General features: G+C 37.8%; 1 protein-coding gene across 1 annotated transcript in view; it reads right to left on the bottom strand.

The window, feature by feature from the left end:
• Window positions 1–22,731, bottom strand: part of RALYL (RALY RNA binding protein like) — a 198,154-nt gene that overhangs the window by 25,933 nt on the left and 149,490 nt on the right. The window contains exons 4-6 of the mRNA XM_061995236.1: window positions 12,545–12,592; window positions 7,784–7,947; window positions 7,084–7,164 (exon numbers count right to left, since the gene is read on the bottom strand). Coding sequence (XP_061851220.1) covers window positions 7,084–7,164; window positions 7,784–7,947; window positions 12,545–12,592 — 293 coding nt within the window. The remainder of the gene's footprint in view (window positions 1–7,083; window positions 7,165–7,783; window positions 7,948–12,544; window positions 12,593–22,731) is intronic.

Here is a 22,731-nt window from a genome sequence, read left to right as displayed (position 1 = left end):
AATGACGTATTATTTTCCAGTTAACAACTTCATTGCAATAGGTGTTAAGTATTATTGCTTCAAAAGCTTTCACTTCTGGTAATTTCTTGTACTATTTCCAGCTACAGATAACATATGAAAATATTTCTTTTTATGATCACATTCAAGGACACGGAGGCCACATTTACAATTTAAGAGCTGAAGTTTCCTTATCGTTGTTGCATTGCATTACTCTTCATTTATGTTTGTTATTGCATTCTCATTGTCAAATGTAAGCAAGAGCAACTGATTTAGATGTGTTTTGTCTTCAGAAGAAACAGCACTACAGCACTCACGAATGGCCTCGTTATGATGGTATTATCCATACATGACCAGAAGTCCAAACAAACCCACTTCTTCTAAGAAGAAATGTACCATCACCTTAAACTGTGAGAGACTGGCAATGGAAGAGCATTAAGCAGTATTACTCCTCTGTCCTTACAGTTATTGAAGGAGGATGTGCATTGACTTTGGTGTGTGTATCCAGAGCAATGAGAGTATCCCTACTGAGACTGGCAAAACAAATCTTCTGCCATGGAGAAAGACACTCCCGTTCTGTCTGAAGGCTCTTCTGTCTGCATCTTGCCATATCATTCTCATTCACTGACTCTTGGGGATGTATCTTAGCATGATGTCTCATGGCTATGTTTTATTGGACAGTCAAAATTTGGTGATGAAATGTGCAGGCAAGGTACTGTCTGCTTCAGTGGTTCAAAAATCATCCTTATTGCAAGCTTGGAGCACATTCACTGAGGTTGAAATCAAGGTTTTTCATCTTAGAGCCTGGGTAATGTGTGGTATAGTTCTGACAAGTCAGCTGAAGGCAACAGGTTGCTATATGCAGTAATGGACTCTTTAATCACGTGCTTGTATGGAGAAATTGCGTATCTCACACTATCATAGACTGAAACCTGTGATCTCATGTTGAATGCATTGTATGACTTAGAGAACAAATCTTAAAAGTAACATTTGCGCTAGACTCTTATATGCTAGATGGAATTACTCTGTAGGTATTTATAGAGCAAGGCCTTAATATGATAGGAGAGAAATAACAGGTCACTGTCCAATCCCACAGATCTGTGACAAAATGTTAAGATTCTGACAACTGTATATTTACAGTATTACTGCTTCCCCAAGGACAGTGGCCGGTCCATGCTGGAGTAGCAAGGAGGTGCGTACTCCAGGGTGAAGTGATGCGGATCTCTCCAATGGGAAATGCTAAGTGTTTATACCAATCTGCAATGAAACTGGCTGGCAACACATCCTGTGTGGCCAAGCTGTTTTATCAGAGGCGCTCCCTTGACTAGCAAACATTAGGCTTGCCAAGGCTAGAAAGCCAAAATTCAGAAGTGATACCTCAAGGGCTTTATGGTATTTGTTCCCAGTCTAAAAAGCAAAGCAGAAAACATTTGCACTTCTGAGCTTGGAAACAGGTACAACTGTAGAGTTACCATTTAACTCAGGTCAAATCTTCTGCTTCACAGGGGTTTCCCTGTGGTATCTCAGTGAGAAACCAGTTTGGGAAGATGACTGTACCAGGGGGAACAGAAACACAACAGTGAAGATTCAATAACAAACAAAGATGCTATGAACAGCTAAGGAGCTTTATCGTTACCTTGCAAAGTTGCCCTGTGCCAAAACTGTTTCGTCAAGCTTTGGTCGCTGAATCTGCAAGTTATCATTCACATTTACCATCATACAGTCAATCACTTCAGGTTAAAACTAAAAAGGACTGAAAAAAAGGGGGGAAAAGACTTTCAACAAATCTGCACAAGTTCCAAATTTCCACTCTGTTTCCAAAATTATGATGGTGTAATTATTTGAGTTGCTTGTTGTCTTAATTTACAGGGAATTATAAGAATCTTCAAAATCACTGTCTTAGAGAAATTCCACTCTCAATTATATTGTAGTGGGTACTTCTGTAGTAAGCAGCAATTACTAAAGACCTGGTGGACTAATGTCCTAATGGACAACAAATCGGCTATGAGCCAGCAATGCACTCTCGTGACAAAGAAGACCATCAGTATCCTGGGTTGCAATAGGACGAATGTTGCCACTAGTTTGAGGGAGATGATGCTTCTCCTCTACTCAGCACTCGTGAAGCAACATCTGGAGTACTGTGTCCAGTTCTGGATTTCTCAGTACAAAAGGGAATGAAGACGACAAAGCCAAACTTGTCTTCTCAGTGGTGTCCACTAACACATCAAAGAACATTGCCACTGCAAAATTCCATCTACACATAAGAAAAAGCTTTTTTTTTTTTCCCTGTGACTATGGTTAAACACTTGCACAAGTGGACTAGGCAGATTATGGAATCTTTACCCTTGGAGATATTAAAAAGCCACCTGGAACAAATGAGCTGTAGAGATTCTTTCCAGTATCAGCCTTCCTGTGATTCTTGTATAGAGCTTGGGAAGAACTTGAGAATTTTTAAGCAATGTTATGACGACAAAAATTTAAAAACTGTAAATACTGTGCTTCAGGTGTCCTGCTTTGAGCATGAAAATTCTCCTTTAAAACTTTTTTTTTTTTTTAATTGGTCTTAGGTAAGAAATGAAACAGTTGATAAACATGAAACCAGGCCTGCTTATGTCCAAAATATCTGCACATCTGCTTATGAGTAATAGAATAGGAAAATAAAGTATCTGACTGCCATTTTAAAATCTTTTTTCTATTAGCAGATAAGCAAAGGTCAGGAGGTAACAGAAATGAAAGGGAAATAAATTATTAATGAAATTCCTCAAGCATTGGCACGAAAATGGCTGTCTCAAATGACTTTGATACAAAAAAGTAAACAGGTGAAATTTGTGGAAGACATGAAATTAGATAAGCTGGAACATAAGAGAACCGAAAGAAATACAAGGAAGAATTTCTTCACTGTGAAGATGACTGAGCACTGGAACAGGCTGCCCAGATGGGTTGTGGAGTCTTCTTCTCTGGGGACATTCAAAACCCACTTGGACAAGTTCCTGTGTGACCTCTCTAAGTGGCCTGCTCTGGCAGGGGGGTTGACCTAGATAATCTTTCGAGGTCCCTTCCAGTCCTTAAGATTCTGTGATCCTCTATTCTGAGTGCACTGGAATGGAAGGAGGAATCAGGTGATTTTAAGGAATACTATATTAGAAAAAAGATGAAATGTAATTGCACTGAGAAAAGTCCTATACTTGATTGTCTAGCAGCAGAACTCTTAACACTGAAGCTCATCAGCAAAAAAGGGTACTTGGGTATAACTATAACTTGGGTATAGTTATAATCTGTGGTTGACGATAGGCTGTCACTATAGCACAGCAATGAGAAAGCTGATGTAGTACCAGGATGTGTCAAATAATGTATAGAATGCCATTGTACAAGGACCTGGTGAGAAGTCATCTGGAATAATGTGTACAGGTTGAATCACTAAACTCTAGCAAGTGCATGCATAAAGATGACTGTAAGAATGAAAACCTGTGGTGTGACAGAAGACTTTTATTTGTTTTCCCAAGACAAAAGAAGGTAAAAGCAAAAAAATCTTTTAAGCTAAGACAGTATCCAACAAGTAGATATGAACAAATGAGAAACAAATTTAAGCTGAAAATTTAAAGAAACAGAAGAAGACATAATCCAAACTCTAACCACCTTTAAGATGGAGCTTAGATGATTAGATGATGTGGCTACTTGCAACCGTAAAGAATTAGATGCACTGACCCTTCCCAGCCCTCTGCCAGGAATACAAGAGCTTTCTAGAGTGCATCTTTCATCGAAGCATCTGTCACCAAAGAAGACAAACTGCATCTAGCTCAAAAAAGGAGATGTAAAGTTGATGTAAAGTCAATCAGTGTTTTAGAAATTAAAGTGCTACTATTGAATTACAGCTATATTTATGAAACAGTTTTTCCCATAACTACAAATTGAGTAATCCACAAGACATGAATCAGATCTCTCTGGAAAGAAATGCCATATATTTTTACCTAAACCCTTCATAGTCAATAGAAAATGCTTAATCATATTTTTTACTTTAGATTTTAGTGAAAAATGGGTTAGCTGATGAAGTTAAATATAAACTATACAAGTCAGAATGAATTAATTTAAGGGCATAATTCAGCACATATTGTAACATCTGAAGTGTCTACTCCTGAATCTTAAGAGCACAGGGTATAAAACATTTGATCAGTGTTTTTCTCTTGTTTTCAGACATGTAAAATGTAAGTGCATACCCCAAGAGCTTCAGTTTCTATACTGTAAGAGAATGTGACTTTTTTTTTTTTTCTCAGTTCTAAATAGCGACCTGCATCTGTTGCTTCATAGTGTTGACATTGAGAACTACTATCTGTAATTTCCACACCCAACATGTTTCATTTTGTAAGTTGCTTCAGATAATGCAGAAAGGCAGATTTTTTTCCTAGTCTTTAGAGTTAAAAAGAAAACAACATATTGTCAACCAATCCTTGAAAAGATATAGATTCAGGAAAGAAATCAAATCCTCCTAAGTTATTTTGTGTTTTGTGAGCAAATTTAGAACACATGCTTTTACTTTTTGGCATAACTAAAAATGAAAAGTACTGTACTGACAGACATTATTTTTGCAGATGAGTGAGGCATTTTTTTGTATTATGTTTTTATGACATCTTTGCTGTGTGGCACAACAAACTTCTGTCTTTGGACTGCTGGTTTTCAGAAACAGGTTCCTCTAATACAGCTAACTTCACTGAGGTGTTCACTTTGGGTTCATTTTCTGGATCAAGTGCGAGTGTGGAAAACAGCTATGAGAACAGTTATGCCAATGAGATTTCTACTTAAATTTGAAAAGTCAATTAGGAGATGTGATCTCACGAGAATTTCAATATTTGATAGTGAAAACTTTCAAGCATAGGCAATACCATTTTGACACAGTTAATTCTGAACCTGCAATTAAACTGTTTTATGGTCTTGAATTCCATTAAACGTCAAAATAACTTCCTTCCCAAAAACTATGTTTCTCCTTATTGAAGAGATCTTTTATTTAACTGGCAGTAAATTAAAGTTAGAATCAACAGGGTTCAGATTAGCAGTTTAGAGTAAGAGGTAACAAAATATTAAGTTGCTTCTTCCCACAATTCAGTAAAGGCATTTTTTCCCAGAAAATGTCAAAAGAAGCTGCAACACACACATTCTCTACTTTCCAACCTGAAGCCCTTAAGGGAATGGCTTGGTTATTTCTCTGATAAACGTCTTACAATAAGCTGATTACATTCCTGTCCAAGTCAACAAAATTATGTTTCTACCTTTATGATGTGTTGGTTGGACTTGACAAAAAAGGAAGTAATCCTATGGGGAACTCAAGCATGAAAGTCTGTATGCTGTGTATCTGACTCATGTTGAAGGTGTGCTGCATGCAGAAAGAGTATTTTCTGCTATTTGTTCCAGCACAATAAATAGTCCCTGTGGCTGTATTCCAGCTGCCATTGTAAAAAACTGGGGATGGAAATCCAACAGGAGTCAAAACATCAGCCCACATTTCTAGTGATGCATCTTGCAGCTCTCCTGTCAGTGTTAAAAGCGCTGAATCCAAGCATGAACATGTCACCTGGAACTTCAACCTGGAAGATTGACAGTTTTAGAATTCACGTCATACCTGAACATATTGAGGGATACTTTCATGGGGGCATACTGCTGCCTGTGTCTACACTCCTGGTTGTATTTCCATTAAGTATTTTACAGGTTCTGCAACATTCGTCATGTTATACGGTGTTTGGAGATCTTATAGCAAGTGTCTATGTGTACTCAGACTAGGGTTCAATCCTATAATCTACATTATGCATTACTCAAGTCCTGACATAGTACTACAAAACATTTTCTGAAATGCAGAATAAATATTAAAACAAAGTTGGTGATTACTCAGAGAAAAAGATATCTCTATCTTAATGTAATGTACTCTGATACATTCACTACAATGCAAATCCAGATTTCTGGATGAAAGTTTTCTTTGACATCTATTGGGATATACTAAAGTTCTCAGCCTCCTAGAAGAATTTTGGAACTATTCTTGTTCTGGACAATGAGATATATATATCACAAAAAAAAAAAAAAATCTGAAAATCATTTGTCTTCAAGGCAAAGTGAGTCCAAAACGACAACTCTTACTACATCATGCTTTAGGGTAGTTGGTGAATGCACTGATACTACTAACTTCCCATATGGATAAGACAATAGTAAATCTAATAGTGAATAGTAGATCTAACAATGAATCTGTAAAAGTATATACTTATTAAAGCTTTCATTCACTGTTTAAAAACCCAAAGACTGGAAAAGATTAACAAAATAATTTAAAATCTAAGTCTACCAAGTAAAGCTATTGAGCTGTATGTTTTGTTTTAAATTAATATACAAAATCATAATTGTTTACTTAAGCTATTGAGGAAAGACAAAAAAGCAGCTATGGACGAATGGATTAGTTTAAGATGTGTATGAAAATGTCTAGACTAATGTGCATCCTCCAGAGAAAGAAGGAAGTATAGCTACTCCTAGGCATCCTCCTGGAGTGTGAGTGAAGTCCATAATATATGACAACTAAACTTATATGTCTTCCTGTGTGCTAGGTATCAAAGCTCCCATTATTGATAATGCACATCTAGCCAATTCATTTCACTGGCAACTTGTGTGTGATTCAGCTGTATAGCCAATAATGCCTCTCTCTCACAACACTATCCTTTCCAAGTAATGGCTTGAACTCCTTGTCCTCAGTGTACGATATTGCCTTTAGCTCTGTTTATCACATTTCCATTCTTTCAGCCACATGCAAGTTTACGACACGTTTTCTTTCAAGGCCTCTGATACCATCAGTTCATACAGTATAATCAAGAATAGATCCTAGTATGCTCACTAGAGGTCCATCTTTGTTAGATGTTAGCATGTGAGATTTGGATAAAGGAGAGTGTATAATTGGCTCATGTTGGTACCAGAATTAATCACTCTTGCAGTAAGATGTATTGATAATGGATTCTCTTATTTCATGGATGTGCCTAAGACAGCATGATGCTTTGTTGGCCGTTCAGATACTACAATTGTCTTATTGAAGTCTCTTCATTCTTTCTAATACCTGATCCCTACCTGATCTTTCTCTTCCTCTTCCAGTGACGCTTCCAAGGACAGTATCACTCCACATAAGGGGCAGGGGAAGACAGGTGGGTGCTGAAAGATGCACGAAGAGGAAGATGAAGTTCCCAGGATATACTTTGGGGTGGAGAGCTTTGTGAGCATGGAGGAAGGGAATGCCTATAGTTCATCAGCTCTTCTAACCTCAAGTTGCCAGTCCTGTTTTGGACTCCCTTTAAAACAGGCAAAGACACTTTGCCTCTTTCTACTCTCAAAAGAATCTGGCAAAACCAGCACATGTAACCCAACATTCCCCAGCCCCACCAGCCCACCACCCATCAGCTCACATATAACTCTTGAGTCTCAACAGAAATCATCATGCCTCTAACAGGATTATTAGCTTTGCATTATTGTCAACTGTTCACAAGACCTCATGGTGCATGAACAATCAGAATGATAGGAGATTTTACATGGGCTTCTTCTGAGGCCAAGAGAGACAGGTCAACGCTGAAGGGATTTCCTTCAAAAGTTACATCAGTGTGCTCTTTGAATTGCAGGAAATGCATGGCAGCTTTGGTAAAGAAATTAAGTTTTCAAACTAGAGGCTAAGGGTAGGAAATGACTGCAAAAGATTCCTACATAGTGGAATCTGTCAGCTTGCAGAAATTACTAGGACCACAGCTTCAATAATATTCAACTAGTATGAGCAACTCACATTTGGATCCTGAGGAAGAAGCTCCACTTGAGGTGGATCGTGATGCTCCTTTCACAGAGAAAACCCCTTTGCCTCTGCGAGTTGTTGTCACAGCCACGCGAGGACGCTTCAGTGGAATCACTGCACGGGGTGGTGGGGGGACACGGCCGTGGTAATCAAACAACCTAGAAAAGAGTAAGTTGGTTGGACTTTGTAAAACCTTCTGCGATTTCATGTCATGGGAGCCCTGTCAATTAGATTTTCATGTTGCCTTTGAGAAAATTACCCTTTGAAACTGTAATCGCTTTATATCACAGTCAAATTAGATTTCAAGGACCTATGCACATTAAGTGCCATATTCAGTTTTGGTCGTAGATCAGTGCATAGCTTAGATTTTCTGTGTAATTTCTGTGAGAGATGTGTTATGGAAGTCTGTTATTTGCAGTATGGAAAAGCTATAACCCACTTTCCACAGGTCCACAAAATTTGGGGACATTTTGGCTCCTTTATCACAAGCATGACTCAAATTCCATTTCTCTATCTGTTATCCTTAAAGATAGAAATAGAAAGGAATTTTTCTAAGGCTGATCATCACTATAAAAAAACATCCTGCAGTTTGTAAACTAGCAAGAAGTGTCTATAGAGTGAGGGACTTGTATGTACTTCTGAATGCACAGAAAAGAGGTCCCAGCATTTGTTCTCATTATTGAAGAATGAGTTGATTTAAAATCACTAAAATATCCAAGTATGCTAAATTTTTAAAAAGTCTTGTTCAAACCAAAAGCTAACGAAGCAAGTAGATAAGCAGACAGTTACCATTACAGTCCATAAAATATACTCTGCAACCAGAATGAACTGGTGTTCCCAAACAGAATACTCCAATCCTAAAAACACAGATATCAACAGGAGCTAACTTGTCTAGAAGAAAATAAAGGCAATAGAAAAGGTAGCCAAAGCTACAGATGTATTTAGAACATAAAAGCTATGGACTCTGAGTACGATAGGGCAGAAGAAGAAAGTTCAGAAAATGAAGATTCTCAGTTGAGAGACTGAAGCAGAGGGATAAGCAACATTCTCACTAAATATTCTCAAGTTACTTTCAAATGATACTTGCAACTAGCAGTAATGGAAATTTAGAACTGCATATTATAACTGCATGTTTAATTGTAACAAATTTTACTACTAACATCCAGCTGGACAGTTCACTGTCACGTTTAAAAGCTGACATGAGAAACAGCTCACCACAATGTTTAACAGCATGCTAAAGAGGAATCAGAATCCACCTTAAGTCTTCTAACCCATTTTCTGGCAAGTAAACTTATAGTGCTTAAATCCCAAGATATTGCTGTCTGTACTGTACTCCTACGTACAATATAATCTGCTCCTTCCTTTTCCATAGCTGCCTACAAAATGTATCACAGAGATCCTGTCACCCCACTGAACTTTAACTCTATGGCCTTGAATATTCTTACTGAATAAACAGTTTCTAGCCATTGTGAGCATAACTAAACAATTGTGTATGAAGATGAGCACTGAAACATTTTGTGGACTTTAACAGGAATATTATTGTTTGTTGTCATCATTTACAATCTCTCGTTTGACATCATTGGAAAAAGATATTTCAGAAGAACTGTAAGCTATCATGCAAAAGATCATTATGCAATTATTCCTTCAAAGGTGATTTCTTTCTAGTTTCCAATAACTCATTATTTTATCATGTAGTTAAATGCCAAACTATGCTTGCTTTGTTTCTTTTTTTTTTTAAAAAAAAGCTAATATTACTATTCTTACTTTTATTTCTGAAATTATGCAAAGTTTTAGGGTTTGGTATTTTGGCATCAAGTTCTATGTACATTCACAGAATCACAGAATGGTCAGGGTTGAAAGGGACCTTTAGAATCCTCCAGTTCAATCCCTTTGCTAAAGCAGGTTCACCTTGATCAGTTTGCACAGGAATGCGTCCAGGTGGGTTTTGAAAATCTTCAGAGAAGAAGACTCCACAACCTCTCTGGGCAACCTCTTCCAGTGCTTCATCATCCTCAGTAAAGAAATTTCTCCTTATCTTCAAGTGGAACTTCTTGTGTTCCAGGTTGTGCCTGTTACCACTTGTCCTGTCACCAGGCACCAAAAAAAAAAAAGACTCTCCTCCTCCTCTCCAAATTCACCCTTTAGATATTTATGAGTGTTTCTACCATCCCCCCCTCAGTCTTCTCCAGGCTACCAGACCCAAGTCTCACAGCATTTCCTTGTGAGACAGATGCTCCAGTCCCCTGATCATCTTTATAGCCCTCTGCTGGACTCTTTCCAGAAGTTCTCTATCACTCTTAAGCTGAGGAGCCCAGAAATGGACACAAGACTCCAGATGAGGCCTCACCAGGGCAGAGTAGATGGGGAAGAGAATCTCCCTCAACCCGCTGGCCACACTCAATGCACACCAGGATGCTTTCTTGGCTACAAGGACACACTACTGGGTTGTGTTTAGTTTACTGTCACCAGGACTGCCAGGTCTGTCTCCACAGAGCTGCTCTCCAGCAGGTCAACTCGCAACCTGTACTGGTGCATGGGGTTGTTCTTTCCCAGATGCAGGACTCTGCACTTGTCCTTTTTGAATCTCATTAGGTTCCTCTCTGCCCAACTCTCAAGTTGGTTGAGAATGCTGCTGAATGGCAGCACAGCCTTCTGGGGAATCAGCCAGTCCTCCCAGTTTGGTGTCATCAGGGAACTTGTAATCACCAAGTCGTCGCAGTAATCAGCTAGTCCTCCAAGTCTTGTGACACACTTCAAGAATATATTTCCTCTTATCAATTTTGAAGTATCCTACATGTTCTCCTTGTACTTGTGATATGAAAAATGATAAAAACACTGAGTTCTAAAGCAATAATTTGTCTCTATAATCACTAACAGTATCTTTTCTTTCATTCACTCTTCTAAATTGTGCAATCCTGATCTTGTCATGCTGTGTTCATATAAATTTTATGTTATAGCACTAACCATGATTACCATCCTTTTCTGACTCCACCAGTGCTTTATTCAAGGTGCTATAGGTGTATTCTCCCATCAGGGAGGTTAGAAAATTAACGAATATTCAAGACCAGGCCTATAGTTTGAGATAAAACATAGAAAGTTTACAAATTCACAGAACTATAACTATATTCCTTAATTTATATTTCCTATTTTATATCTCCTATGGGCATGTTGATAGCACATCAAACTCTCCATGGGATTTTATTTTCCACATCTACCATATAGAGCTTTTCATCTTCTGCTTCCATTAACTTGGATCTAACAAAGACTCTTATCTGCTAAGGTATTTGCTGTCAACAGATCAGCATGTCCAGCCTTGTGAGGCCAATGTCATATTTGGATTTTCTACCACAAAAGTTCTGCTGTCTTACTCCTGAAAGATTTTTAAATCAGAAAAAATATACTATTGAAGAGATTTATGGATATATTTCATTGTCAGCAGTTTTCTATAAGACAAGATAGACACCAGACTCCAGAGAAATAACCTTTAATATCTCAAAAGTGTTTGCTTTGTTGTGGAAAACTAACCATTATAGTTGTTCATTTGTGCTACCCATACTATACAGAATTATGGGGAAAAAAATAAAGAGACAAAACTTTAATATTCATTCAGGCATAGACCAGAAACAGTACTCTGTTTAAAAATGTACAAATCCACTGTTGAAATTCAGAGCAGTAACCTTGGGAAAAGTAAACACAATTCCGTGGAATTTAACTTACAGAACATGACATGCTCGTGCTATCAAGGTGTGACTGATAAGGATTAAACTGCACGGATGGCTTTTACTGCATAGGTTCACGAAGGTTTTCATAGGTTTTACTGCATAGGCTCACTATTTCTAGTTCTGTCCAAAATTAGCATGGTCATCTGTATACAAACCCAAAACTAGTGACTCAAATTGGGTCAACCCCAGGAAAAAACAAAACCGAAATACATAGTTTCTACATTTTTCCTACAGTATTCCTATGCAGGAAGATATATATCACATGATAACTTCAGGGTGTAAACTACTCCCTTGCTATTGCCCATTGCTTTACATAAAAGATTAGAAGAAGTTGATGGAACAATACTTTGTTCTCCTCTGACTTATTTGGCCTACCCTAAACCAGGCCCTAATGCAGAGACAAAACACTGATGGATCAGTTGGTTATCTCTGATCATCCATGTTAACTTTGTGTTGTGGTGATTCTGCTACATCTGAGCGAATAAACTCCCATTGTGCTGAGCTAGGCTCTGTTCACGTACTCAAGGCATAAGTCTCAAATTGTTCAGATATCCACACTTCCTTTTGTCCTAGAGAAACACACATGCTGTTCAATTTGTGGTTTTGCTTCCTACAAGGTCCTTTTAGACTTCTACATGTTCTTGGAAGATGCATTTTCCAGGAAACATTCTACATCTTTTCGTACACAGGGATGAAAATTGTCATATTGAAGAATTTTACAGTTGCTTTATGTTCAAGTAAAAGTAAGCTTGAAAGAACTCTGTAGGAGAAAATACTAAGCAATTAAACTAGCATTAAACTATTCAGCACAGAAAAAGTTACAAAAGCTCTTATAGAAGGATAAGACCAAAAAGAGCTGTTTAATGAACATACATTTCTTTGTGTTATATTCAAATAATCTTCTTTCGGTAGACAATAGAAATAATGAAATGAATAATAAGTAAAATAAGAACAGATTTGTCAAACCAACTGATTACATTGTAAATAAACAGTAAAAATCATGTAGGATGCACAAAAATATAACCACACATACCGATTGTAGAAATCATCTCTGTAGTAATCATAATCAAAGACATAACCACTGTGGAAAAACAGAAAAAAAAAGACAATTAACTGGTTTATAGAAAAATACACATTGATTAAAACTTTCGTGGTAATACTGGCTTACTCTCACACTCCAAGCCCATCTTCAAAGTCCTTCCATTTCTTTTCTACAACTGTACACTGTATGTTTGTCAATACACATTATGTTTGTCAATGCTTTTGTCAGCCATTACTGTAGTATATTGGAAATATGAAGTCTGGGACACATAGAACAGTATAGACAGTTGAGAGCACATACAAAAAAAATTTAACACAGCACAACAGCTCTGTAATTAGAGGATCATTATAGCATAACTCTCTGAGTGATCAAATGAAATGAGCACTCTAATATGGAAGCTCTCTTTGGTGTGACAATATAGCATAATCAGTGAACTTGGAAGATTTAAATACACGAAAGATTGGTAAATGACTGAATAGATGAGAAGAGGTAAGACAATAAAATTTATGAGAAAAGGGTTGGACTGTTGGTCCTTGAGTTCAATATATCTTTCACCACAAAGAGAATAGGAAAAAGTGAAAGCAATAGTGTTACAGAGATGCCTTTCCTCTCAGATTTAGAAGGAAATATACATAGCAACAGGCACTTTCAAGGGAAACAAATACAGGCAGGAAAGTGCCAAGGTCCAGGGGAAAGCTATTTTTGAGCTGTCAATTGCAAAGTAAATCTTAGATTGATCTTCCCAGTTTTCCATTCCATTAGCAACTTTCTACCTTTACTGTGAAAAAACAGTCATGAAATGACTATTCTCACCCAAAATCAAATCCCCCTGAGGTACACATTGAACTTCCCCATCCTTCCACATCACCCACCAAGTGCATACAGCTCCTTGGGCAAAAACAATCCCTTGGATGGGTTCGCCTTTGCCCGAGTCGGGATTTACTCAAACTGTCTTTCCTAACATATTCTTCATACTACAGGGACTTTAAGCCCTTCCACAGTATTTAGAACGTCTGATTCAGCAGGGCCAGCTTAATTGACAGGTCCCCTTGTATTGATTATCCAGATGTTCTTTGCTACATGTGTCCCAATTTTTGAAGGTCCCAATCCCCCTTCACTGTCTACATAGTCTTTAACAGTCCATTATATCACTCAATTTTCCTGGAGGCTCATGCATGATAGGGGATGTAACAGACCCACTCAATACCATTCTCTTTTGCCCAGGTATCTATAAGGTTGTTTTTGAAATGCGCCCCATTGTCTGATTTAATTCTTTCTGGGGTGCCATGTCGCCATAGGACTTGCCTTTCAAGGCCCAGAATCGTGTTCCGGGTAATGGTTTGAGACATAGGGTCTGTTTGTAGTCATTCAATGGTTGCCTCCACCATGGTGAGGATGTAGCGCTTGCTTTGGCAAGTCAGTGGCAGTGTAACATAATCAATCTGCCAGGCCTCTCCGTATTTATATTTGAGCCATTGTCCTTCATACCACAGAGGCTTCAACTGCTTGGCCTGTTTGATGGCAGCACGTATCTCACATTCATGGAAAACTTGCGCAATAACATTCAAGGTCAAGTCAATCCCTTGATCACAAGCCATTCTATAGGTGGCATCTCTTCCTTGATGTCCTGAGACATCATGAGCCCACTGATGTGAAACATACTCAGGGAACATAAAAGTAAAAGTAGGATGACTGGAATGTCCCAAGAGTATCCAAAATTCTCAAACATTTTTGTCCTTAACCAGAAGGAGAAAGATGAGGTAAAAGGGTGAGAGAAAGTGTCCCTCCCTGCCCTACCCACAGGTTAAATGAGATTACGAATGAATTCTTAAAGGAAAAGCCTGAGCAATGTGAGTGATAACAATGCCATATACAAATACCAGCTGAGCACCATACCCAATGATATAATCATATCATAAGTTGAAAGAAACCAATACAACAAAATCATGGTCCTCATTAGTCTCCCAGAGATGATAAACACCACCACAGGGAACACACAGAGCAGGTAAGAGTTTGCATAACACCACCAAGTAAACAGCTGAATGAGCAATGTGATCAGCTGCCTCATTTAACTAATATAAGAAATCTGCATTAAAAATTCCAGCACACTCTTGTCAGATCTGTTCACATCTCAACCCTTCATGCTCCACAATGAGTGCCAAAAAGACCGTCATTGTTTAAACCAACGGATGATAACTCAACCACACAGTTATTCACTCCTCCCCACCTCAGCAAGATGGGGAGGAGAATCAAGAGAAAACTGTGTAGAGGTTTGTGGGGTGGGATAAGGACAACACAGAATAAGCAGTTATAATGACAGCCAAGGAATACAGAAAACAAGTGCTGCCCAGTGTCACTGCTCAGCACCTGCAGCCTGACAGAACAGCTGCAATGCCCCATACCTCACAGCTGCCCTGATCTACTGAACATGATGTCAGCATAGGATTGAGTGGCCTGGCCACAAGCCCTTGCTGCGTGTGGGGAGAGTCAACCCCATCCCCGTCAAACCCAGGACAGACAGGAAGAAAGTATCACAGAAAAGAAGAAACTTTAAATAAGTAATCAGAAAGGTTAGAGAGTTAGAAAGGACAAAGCATGGAAGAAAACATTCACTGAAAATAAAGGGAGAAGAACGATGGCAGCTACATGTTAATGAAGGTTATCTTCATAAGAAATGAACTTATGGGCAATTTATTCTCTGGAATGTTGAGTAAAATGTCTTCATTTTTAAGTGCATAATTTGAAGAATGGGTCAAGAATGCCAGAGTTATTTGGATTTGTTTTTCCTCATCTAATAATGCCTCTTTCCATTTTTCTTCCCTGTGCTATGTTTCAGAGGTTGACTACTTAAAAAGAGGGAAAAAATAGAGTTGGCAGGCTTAAATTATCTCAGTAATTATTTCATCCTAATGTTTTTATTTTGAAGGCTCACAATTTCCCCTGTCTGCCACTGGCAAAAGCCTCCATCAAAGGAGCAGGAGGTCAGGGGACAATTTCCACTTCTACCACATCTGCTTCAGACGCAAATGCACAAATACAAGTGATAGGATAAGTTGTATCATCTGCCCACATAATACTGGACTAGCAGTGAAGATCAGGAGACTCACAAGGTGAGAAAACTGACTGTAGTCGTGTTGGTAATTTATTTGAAAAAACAAAGACCTATATGCAATTTGTGTGAAATACTTATTAAATAAAACAACCCTGAGAGACTAGAATCCAGGAAGAGATAAGCTGTGTGTGGCAGAGGTTGCCAAACAACATTAATAGTTAGACCTTGTATAGTGATCATGTTTCTGTATCTTACCTTAACACAAAAGTAGCAAAATTTTCCCTAAACTATGTGAGTTATTATTTTGTCTTTCACTATTTATCCAGTCTACGTGGAACTCAGAGGTAGCAGTTAGTAAAGTTATTTTATTTACAGCTGTTCACAGTTTGGTAGCGGTTTTATTTAGCTGAAGGATTAATAGTTGCAGTAACCCCATACTCAATTTTGTGTTTTTAAGTAGAAGACAATTAGGTAGACAATTTAAAGAAAAAAGATTTAAAAGGCCTGAACCTGAAATCTTTCACCTGGAGTGACATTAATTTCATTTGCCTAAAGAACAGATAAATTCAGTTTTTCAAGGTTGAAGACCATGAAACCGATGATGAATAATTCACTTTGCACCAGCTAGGTGCAATAACATCATGTGAGCTAGGGCAAGGCTGAAGGGCAGCTCTGTTTTTCTTTGGCAACTCAACTCTAACCCATAGGACACAAGAAAGACTGCTGACCCTTCAATGGACTTTCAGAGTATGGAACTTACTTTTCATGTACCAAAGCCATGACAGAGATGGCTCAAACTCATCCACAAGAATGGTGGCACTGATCAGGCACAGGATGGGAGAGAGGCAGAGGTCTGAGTGCGCTAGTGAAAAAAGTCAGTAGGCTTGAGAGAAAGTTGAATGGTTGGGAAAGATTTACAGATTCCTCAGATAAGAGTAGTTGCAGCCAGTGAAGGTTTTAGGTAGGGAAAATGCAACACAGAGGCTTCTGGTGTGGCAACCTATTGTTTCTCTCCTTCTCTACCTTCTGCTCTTGCTCTGTCATTGTACAACTGAGATCCTGTAACATGACATACTTTATGCAGAATATATTTTTTGTTGTTGAAAAATGTGGCATCTTTTTTTCTTTTGTTTGTTTTTTTAGGAAAAAATAGGAACATATTTTGGAATCCAAATATCACATGACAGTGAAAGCTATGACTTCTTGTAAATTTTTATGGGTTGCTTATATTACCTTTCAAAAATATTTAATTGGTTCAGAAGCATCTGAAACTGTTATGCATTTAATTTTCAGAGAAACCTCAGCAATTTTCAGCTGCAGTGTTTTACAGCTGAAGCTATATAAACAGCTCTGTTACAGATGTTGCCTCTAACCTGAGAATTAAGGTGCTTTGCATTTTTGCATGGTTTAGTTGAGCAGCATCCATTGCTACCAAGGTAAGAGCTAACTGCAGGTATTCTGTATGTTGCATGTCAGTCAGCATTTTAACAGGGCATACACATGGCTTTAACTGCAGCAAACACTATCCATTTTGTCTTTCTTATCCATCTCTATACCAAAAGGTTACTGACCCTACGGCTGGGATGTGAGATGCAAACATATTTTGTTTTCTAGCAGTGCAACCCATTAGCAGAACTGACAAGTTAACACAAGTTGATTTGCTTATATTCCTAGTCTGAGTTTACAGCAAATGAAATTGTGACAATTCAAGGGCATCTCTGTTAATTAAATCCCTTGTCCCATGATATGGGTGGTGAAGATTCCATCAGGAGTTGATGAGGGAACATCTGCTTTCCCACAGACTATTTGGGATTTCCCTACATTGGCAAGTCATTTCTGTGTTGAAGTACCATTCATATAGAACAGGAAAAACTCAGTTCTGTGCATACAAGAACTCCTTAACTAGGATCAGTAGCAAAGATGTTATAACAGCTACTTGACTGGAATAGCACACAGAGGTACTAGAGGTGGATGGGCTGCCATGAGCTCTCAACAGAGCGAGAAGGTAAATTCCTTTTTTCCTTTCCTATTAGTCTCCTTGAAGAAAGCTGATGGAATTCAAATGTTGATCATGGAGGAAAAATGTTTATCCTTCCATGCTATCTACTAAAATAACAGAAGAGAAATAATAAGTGAGACCTGATCTGTCGGTGTTGATCCTTATGGAATAAGACAGGTAAAGGAGGGTGTGTTTAAAACTGAGAAACCTTCATGTGGGTGGATCTTTTTTTGTATCCATGATATGGATCTCTTTTTCCCTCTCTAAAATTCTACCTGCAGGTGTGTCAGCGTGATGTAGCTCTTGTGGTTAAGTGTCCTTCACTGTGACTGCTGAGTTAATAGTCTACAGACACAATGACATCATGTGAGACTCTTAGAGGTCTGGGGTCTTATAAATGCAGTTTCTAGTCCTCTTGTCTGTTGTTCTGCCTATATACTGAAAAGGTTATGAACCAATGACAGTGAAAAGGAAAAAAAAATCCTCTCGTCCATTTCTCCAGCTGATCCCACTTGGCTTTTTAATTTTAATTTTTTTTTTTTTTAAGATGACTGACTGTTTCATTTGCAATGATTCCTTGAAGAGATTATACTGTGAAAGCGATCAGTACTTCTCTCCATCTACAGCCATAATTGTTCACACTTTTGCTTGCTAAGGGACAGCATAAGCTTTGGTGAGTGCTGTGGTATAAAATGTGAGGTAGAAAATTAACATGAATAATCACTGGCACTGAGATCAAGGTGACTGCAGGACTTGTAACCTCTTGAGAGTTATCCCTTAGCAACCCAACGACCTGTGTTACAGAGGATGCAGGGAATCACTAGCAAGGTGTTGAATTCCAAATACTCAGCAAGTCGGAAGCAGAGAAAGGTTTAAATGAGCCTGTGAACTGGTGAAGTCAGCGGTTTCCTAATGTCACTGTAAACAGGTAGATTACTTACCCACAAACATATGTCATCTCTGCAGTAGTAACTACAGAATTGTGTGCAAAATGCTGCTATTAAAAAAGAATGACAGACATTATAATGCTCATACTGAGGCAAAGAAAATTCCTCAATAAAGTGGACTTCTGTTAAGCAAAATTCATGGTTCCTTTTACTGACAAAGTATCACGGAGACAATGTTGTGAACTCTCTCTTTTAGCTTCACTTAACACTATGCATGCATTCAATCATGTATGCTTGAAGAACAAAGGATTCCCTGAAGACTGTGCTTTCAGCATTAGGATGCTATCCAAATTTCCTATGCACATTGTGTGTCAATCAGCCAAACACAAAATTCTGCTTCTGGGTCTTGTTGTATGTTACTATGTCTTTATTTTATCTGATGATTTTATCTATAGAAAAATATAGTATTCCAGTGCAATCTTTGTTGTGTTGTGTGTTCTATGTTGACAAAAGATTTTCATAAACTATCAATCACATCTTGTTTTAATTTATTTAGCTTCAATCACCAGTGAGTGTAAGTGTTCTGACTTTTGAATAGTAATGTAGAGCAAAGTAGAAAAAGCTTTTTTATTTTCATGGTAAAAAGTATTTCTGTCTTGCATGTGAGTCACTCTTAGCTTATGCTTCTTTTTGTTTTCACAGGTACAAAGATGTATTTGTAAATCATAAATGTCAACAAACCAGACATAATGAAACTTAATTCAATTGACAGGGCTGTCACCGTTTATACTGTCAATTGCTTCTCTGTTGTCAGGGCTGGATAAAAAAATTAAATACAAAAGCAATATTCCTTCTATCAAACTCCTTTTAGGAGACACATATCAACATAACAGTTGGAACTAGCATTCCAGTCACTTGTAAAATTGTCCTCTTGTCATGTAAAAAGAGTGCTAGAAATTGTTCCTGTTGAGCACAAAAGAGAATCAGTCTAAGCTGCTACGGTGCTAAAAAAAGGAGTGGGTGAAGGTAACTACATGATTAAGAGAATTAGTATTAGGAGACACAAACTATCCCTGCTAGAAAGACAATCAGATGGCAATAACTTTCATGAGTTATTGAAGAAAAAAGGTGATTTCAGACCACTTTCGGACCTACATTCCCCAAAGACATGAATTAAACTGGTGGACTGAATCCCACCTTTACTTTAGAGATTATTCAATTTTATTTAAGGCTGAGAATATTGATAAAAGTGGAAGGACATGTCTGTTTTGCACTTCAGGCTGTATATTCAGCAGAGAACGAGTATATTCTCCAGAGTCTGCTTTTTGCTGACATAGTTACTGTCAAAAGACAAATTTTACCAGCGATTCCTTCAACTAATATATTCTTGCAGGTTTACAGCAATAAAAAGATGGAGCCATAAGAGAACAAGCAATTGCAGGAAAGTATTTTACGTCCATTCTGTAATGTGGTGATAAGGGCAAATAGGTATAATTAAAAATGAAATATAACCACCAAAAATCCATATCAACTTGTTCCAAAATGCCAAACAATTGAACATAATCTACTGTTTGTATATTTCAATTACAGATCAATTTTCACAATAATTTTTTAAACTTGATACAAGTTGTATTCTAATTCTACATGTTCATTCAGTTCACAAGTAGGAGACAGATTTTTTTCTTTCCTGAGATGGGGAGAAGTATGGAGTCAAGTTTTAAAAAGTACAAGGAATACAGTACCATAGGTGGAGAATTTTTTCTGCAAAACTAATAAGATTTTTTTTGCAAATCTAATCTGAAGACATATATTTGGTCAAAGCAAGACATGTAAACATAAAATAGCTGACATACAGTACTCCATTTTCCATTAAAGTATCTTCCTGCAGGCACTAGGCAGAATTTACTTGCAATATGATTAGACTGTATGTTTTTCTATCTTCAGATACATTCCTTCTTTGCCCTCATCCTCTCTTCCAAGAACTATTTTTTCCATTAAATGTATTTTGGGAAAACTGTTGAACTTACTCACCAAGCTGAATTTTAGATAAAATTTGACCAAATACTTAAAGCTGCATACACACAGTAAGGTAATTAAGTCACTTAGACACTTTTTTTTTGTGAAGCAGAGACATCAAGATTAATATTCAGACTCTGGGGATCACCTGGTCTGGGTTTATGGCAGCCAGATGGGCACAAGTGATACAGGGATTTCAGGGCAAAATCCCTACTTTTGTGGCTGCAAGGACAGTCTATGCTTAACACTGTTAGCCTTATGCTTTTCAGTATCAAAATAGTAGCTTTTGTATATAAAGAAACTTGAAAAAATCTACTTAATGTCTCCCAGACCTTTCTCCTCCTGTTAAACTTTTTTTCTGTCATCAAAAGCAATCTCCAATTACTTGTTTCCCATGGGGATAATTTATGTAAGGTAATGAAAAAGCTTTCCAGTGGCCTAGCCATTTCCTAAGGTATCCTTTAATTGTATAGAGTGACTGGACTTGATGTCCATACAGGTTTTTTTTTTTCATAGTACAAGAGCACTGTGTCCTGCCTCTTAAAAGTGTGGTTTAAATTCAATATATTCAGGGTACTACTGTCAACCCATACAGATGAGATTGATTACCCAGTTTTTAGTAATATTGTATACATTGCAGGAGTGTCATTTAACCTGGATTTGACAAGTACAGAAGACCATCACTGGCAGATACAGGAATAAATGATGGGTTTACGATTTCAAGTGTTTCTAGAGCATTTCACTGAACACCAGATTGATAAATTAAAATTACAGTGGTAGCGCTGGAGCTACCAAACACCTAAGATTAAAAAAACAGGTCTCTGAAAACTTTATGTCCCCTTCAGAGAAGCAGTCTTAGAAGCACTGAACGAAATAGAAAAGCACAGTTCACAGAAGAGTAACCATTTACAATGTGACAATGTCAGAGTTTATGTAAAGGAAAATAATATTTCTAGAAAACTCAACACATGCTTTCCTCTCCTTTCTTCAAAGTGTCAGAAAGCTTAACTTAAATCTATTTCTGTTCTCATTTACATCATTTACTGATGTAACACAATGCTTTTGTTTAAAGAAACTCAGGGTTTAGACTAGCAAAATGTACACATGGAAGAGATCATAACTGTCAGTGCCTTGAGTACAGCTTGTGAAGATGAGACCTATGACTCGCTTTTCCCACTAGTGCGCTAAGTGAAGTTACAATATAAATGGACATACTGTGAATGTAAGACAGCACTCATGCAGTAGTGACCCACTGTGTAATAGTTTGCATACAAAATGGATATGGGAAGTGCATCTGATACAAAGGAAATTATTCTATATCTGAGCACAGGACTAGATGCAGTTCCAATCTGGTCAGAGATGAGTGAAAATGGCAGTTGTGCATCACAGCCACTTGTGTACTCTCTAGACCAGTCCTAACTATGTTGACTACACTTTCCTTAGTTTCTGACGAGTCTGTGTCTCCAAATACTTTAGTACTCTGGAAAGAGCGGTCTCCGTTTGCTTTCTGTGCACACAGAGAAGAAAATATTTCTTTTCTGCAACACAATAAAACCACACAAGACAATGGAATTCTGAAATACCAATGGAAAGATGTTTTGATTTCCAGAAAGTTTTTCAAATGTTACCACCCTGATCTACCTCACTGTCAATCCAGAATAAAGCTGTTGAAATCAAGGGATCAGATATAACTATCTTAAATGCATGCCTGGATTTTTCTGTTACATTAATTCTCACAATGGAAAGAGGATTTTTGTCCCAGATGATTCACTTTAGTATGCAGCAGAACAGCCTGGTGGCTTGTCACGGTAGTGGTATCACAGTTTCCCTATGTGGTTTTTGGCCATATGGTAGAGCTACTGATTTATTGTCACGTTGGTCTGATGCAATTGTGAATCTTCTATCTGAAAACTTTCTGTATATCTGTTCTTATTTTAAAAGAAGTATTGTTTGACACATACCAAAAGACCTTCTTCCCCTTACGGAACACCCATAAGCATTTCTTTTGCTAACTAGTGTCTCAGCTGACTTACAAGGCTAGACCCTTGGCATCTGCAACTTGCCTTAGACACTGCATACCTTGGAGGGATCTTAGACACATTTTCCTATCTGCAACTGGCAAGAACTGAGGTTCTGTGTTGATCTTTTTTGTGAAAAGTCTTAAGGAGAAATATTTCCCAAGTTTCCTCATAGGTTTGTGCTCCTGCCTTCCTGGATATGCAGG

The sequence above is a fragment of the Colius striatus genome, chromosome 4 (assembly GCF_028858725.1).
Source record: "Colius striatus isolate bColStr4 chromosome 4, bColStr4.1.hap1, whole genome shotgun sequence".
Taxonomy (NCBI): Eukaryota; Metazoa; Chordata; class Aves; order Coliiformes; family Coliidae; genus Colius; species Colius striatus.
The sequence above is the reverse complement of the archived record's forward strand: the minus strand, read 5'-3'. Positions and strand labels throughout refer to the sequence as shown.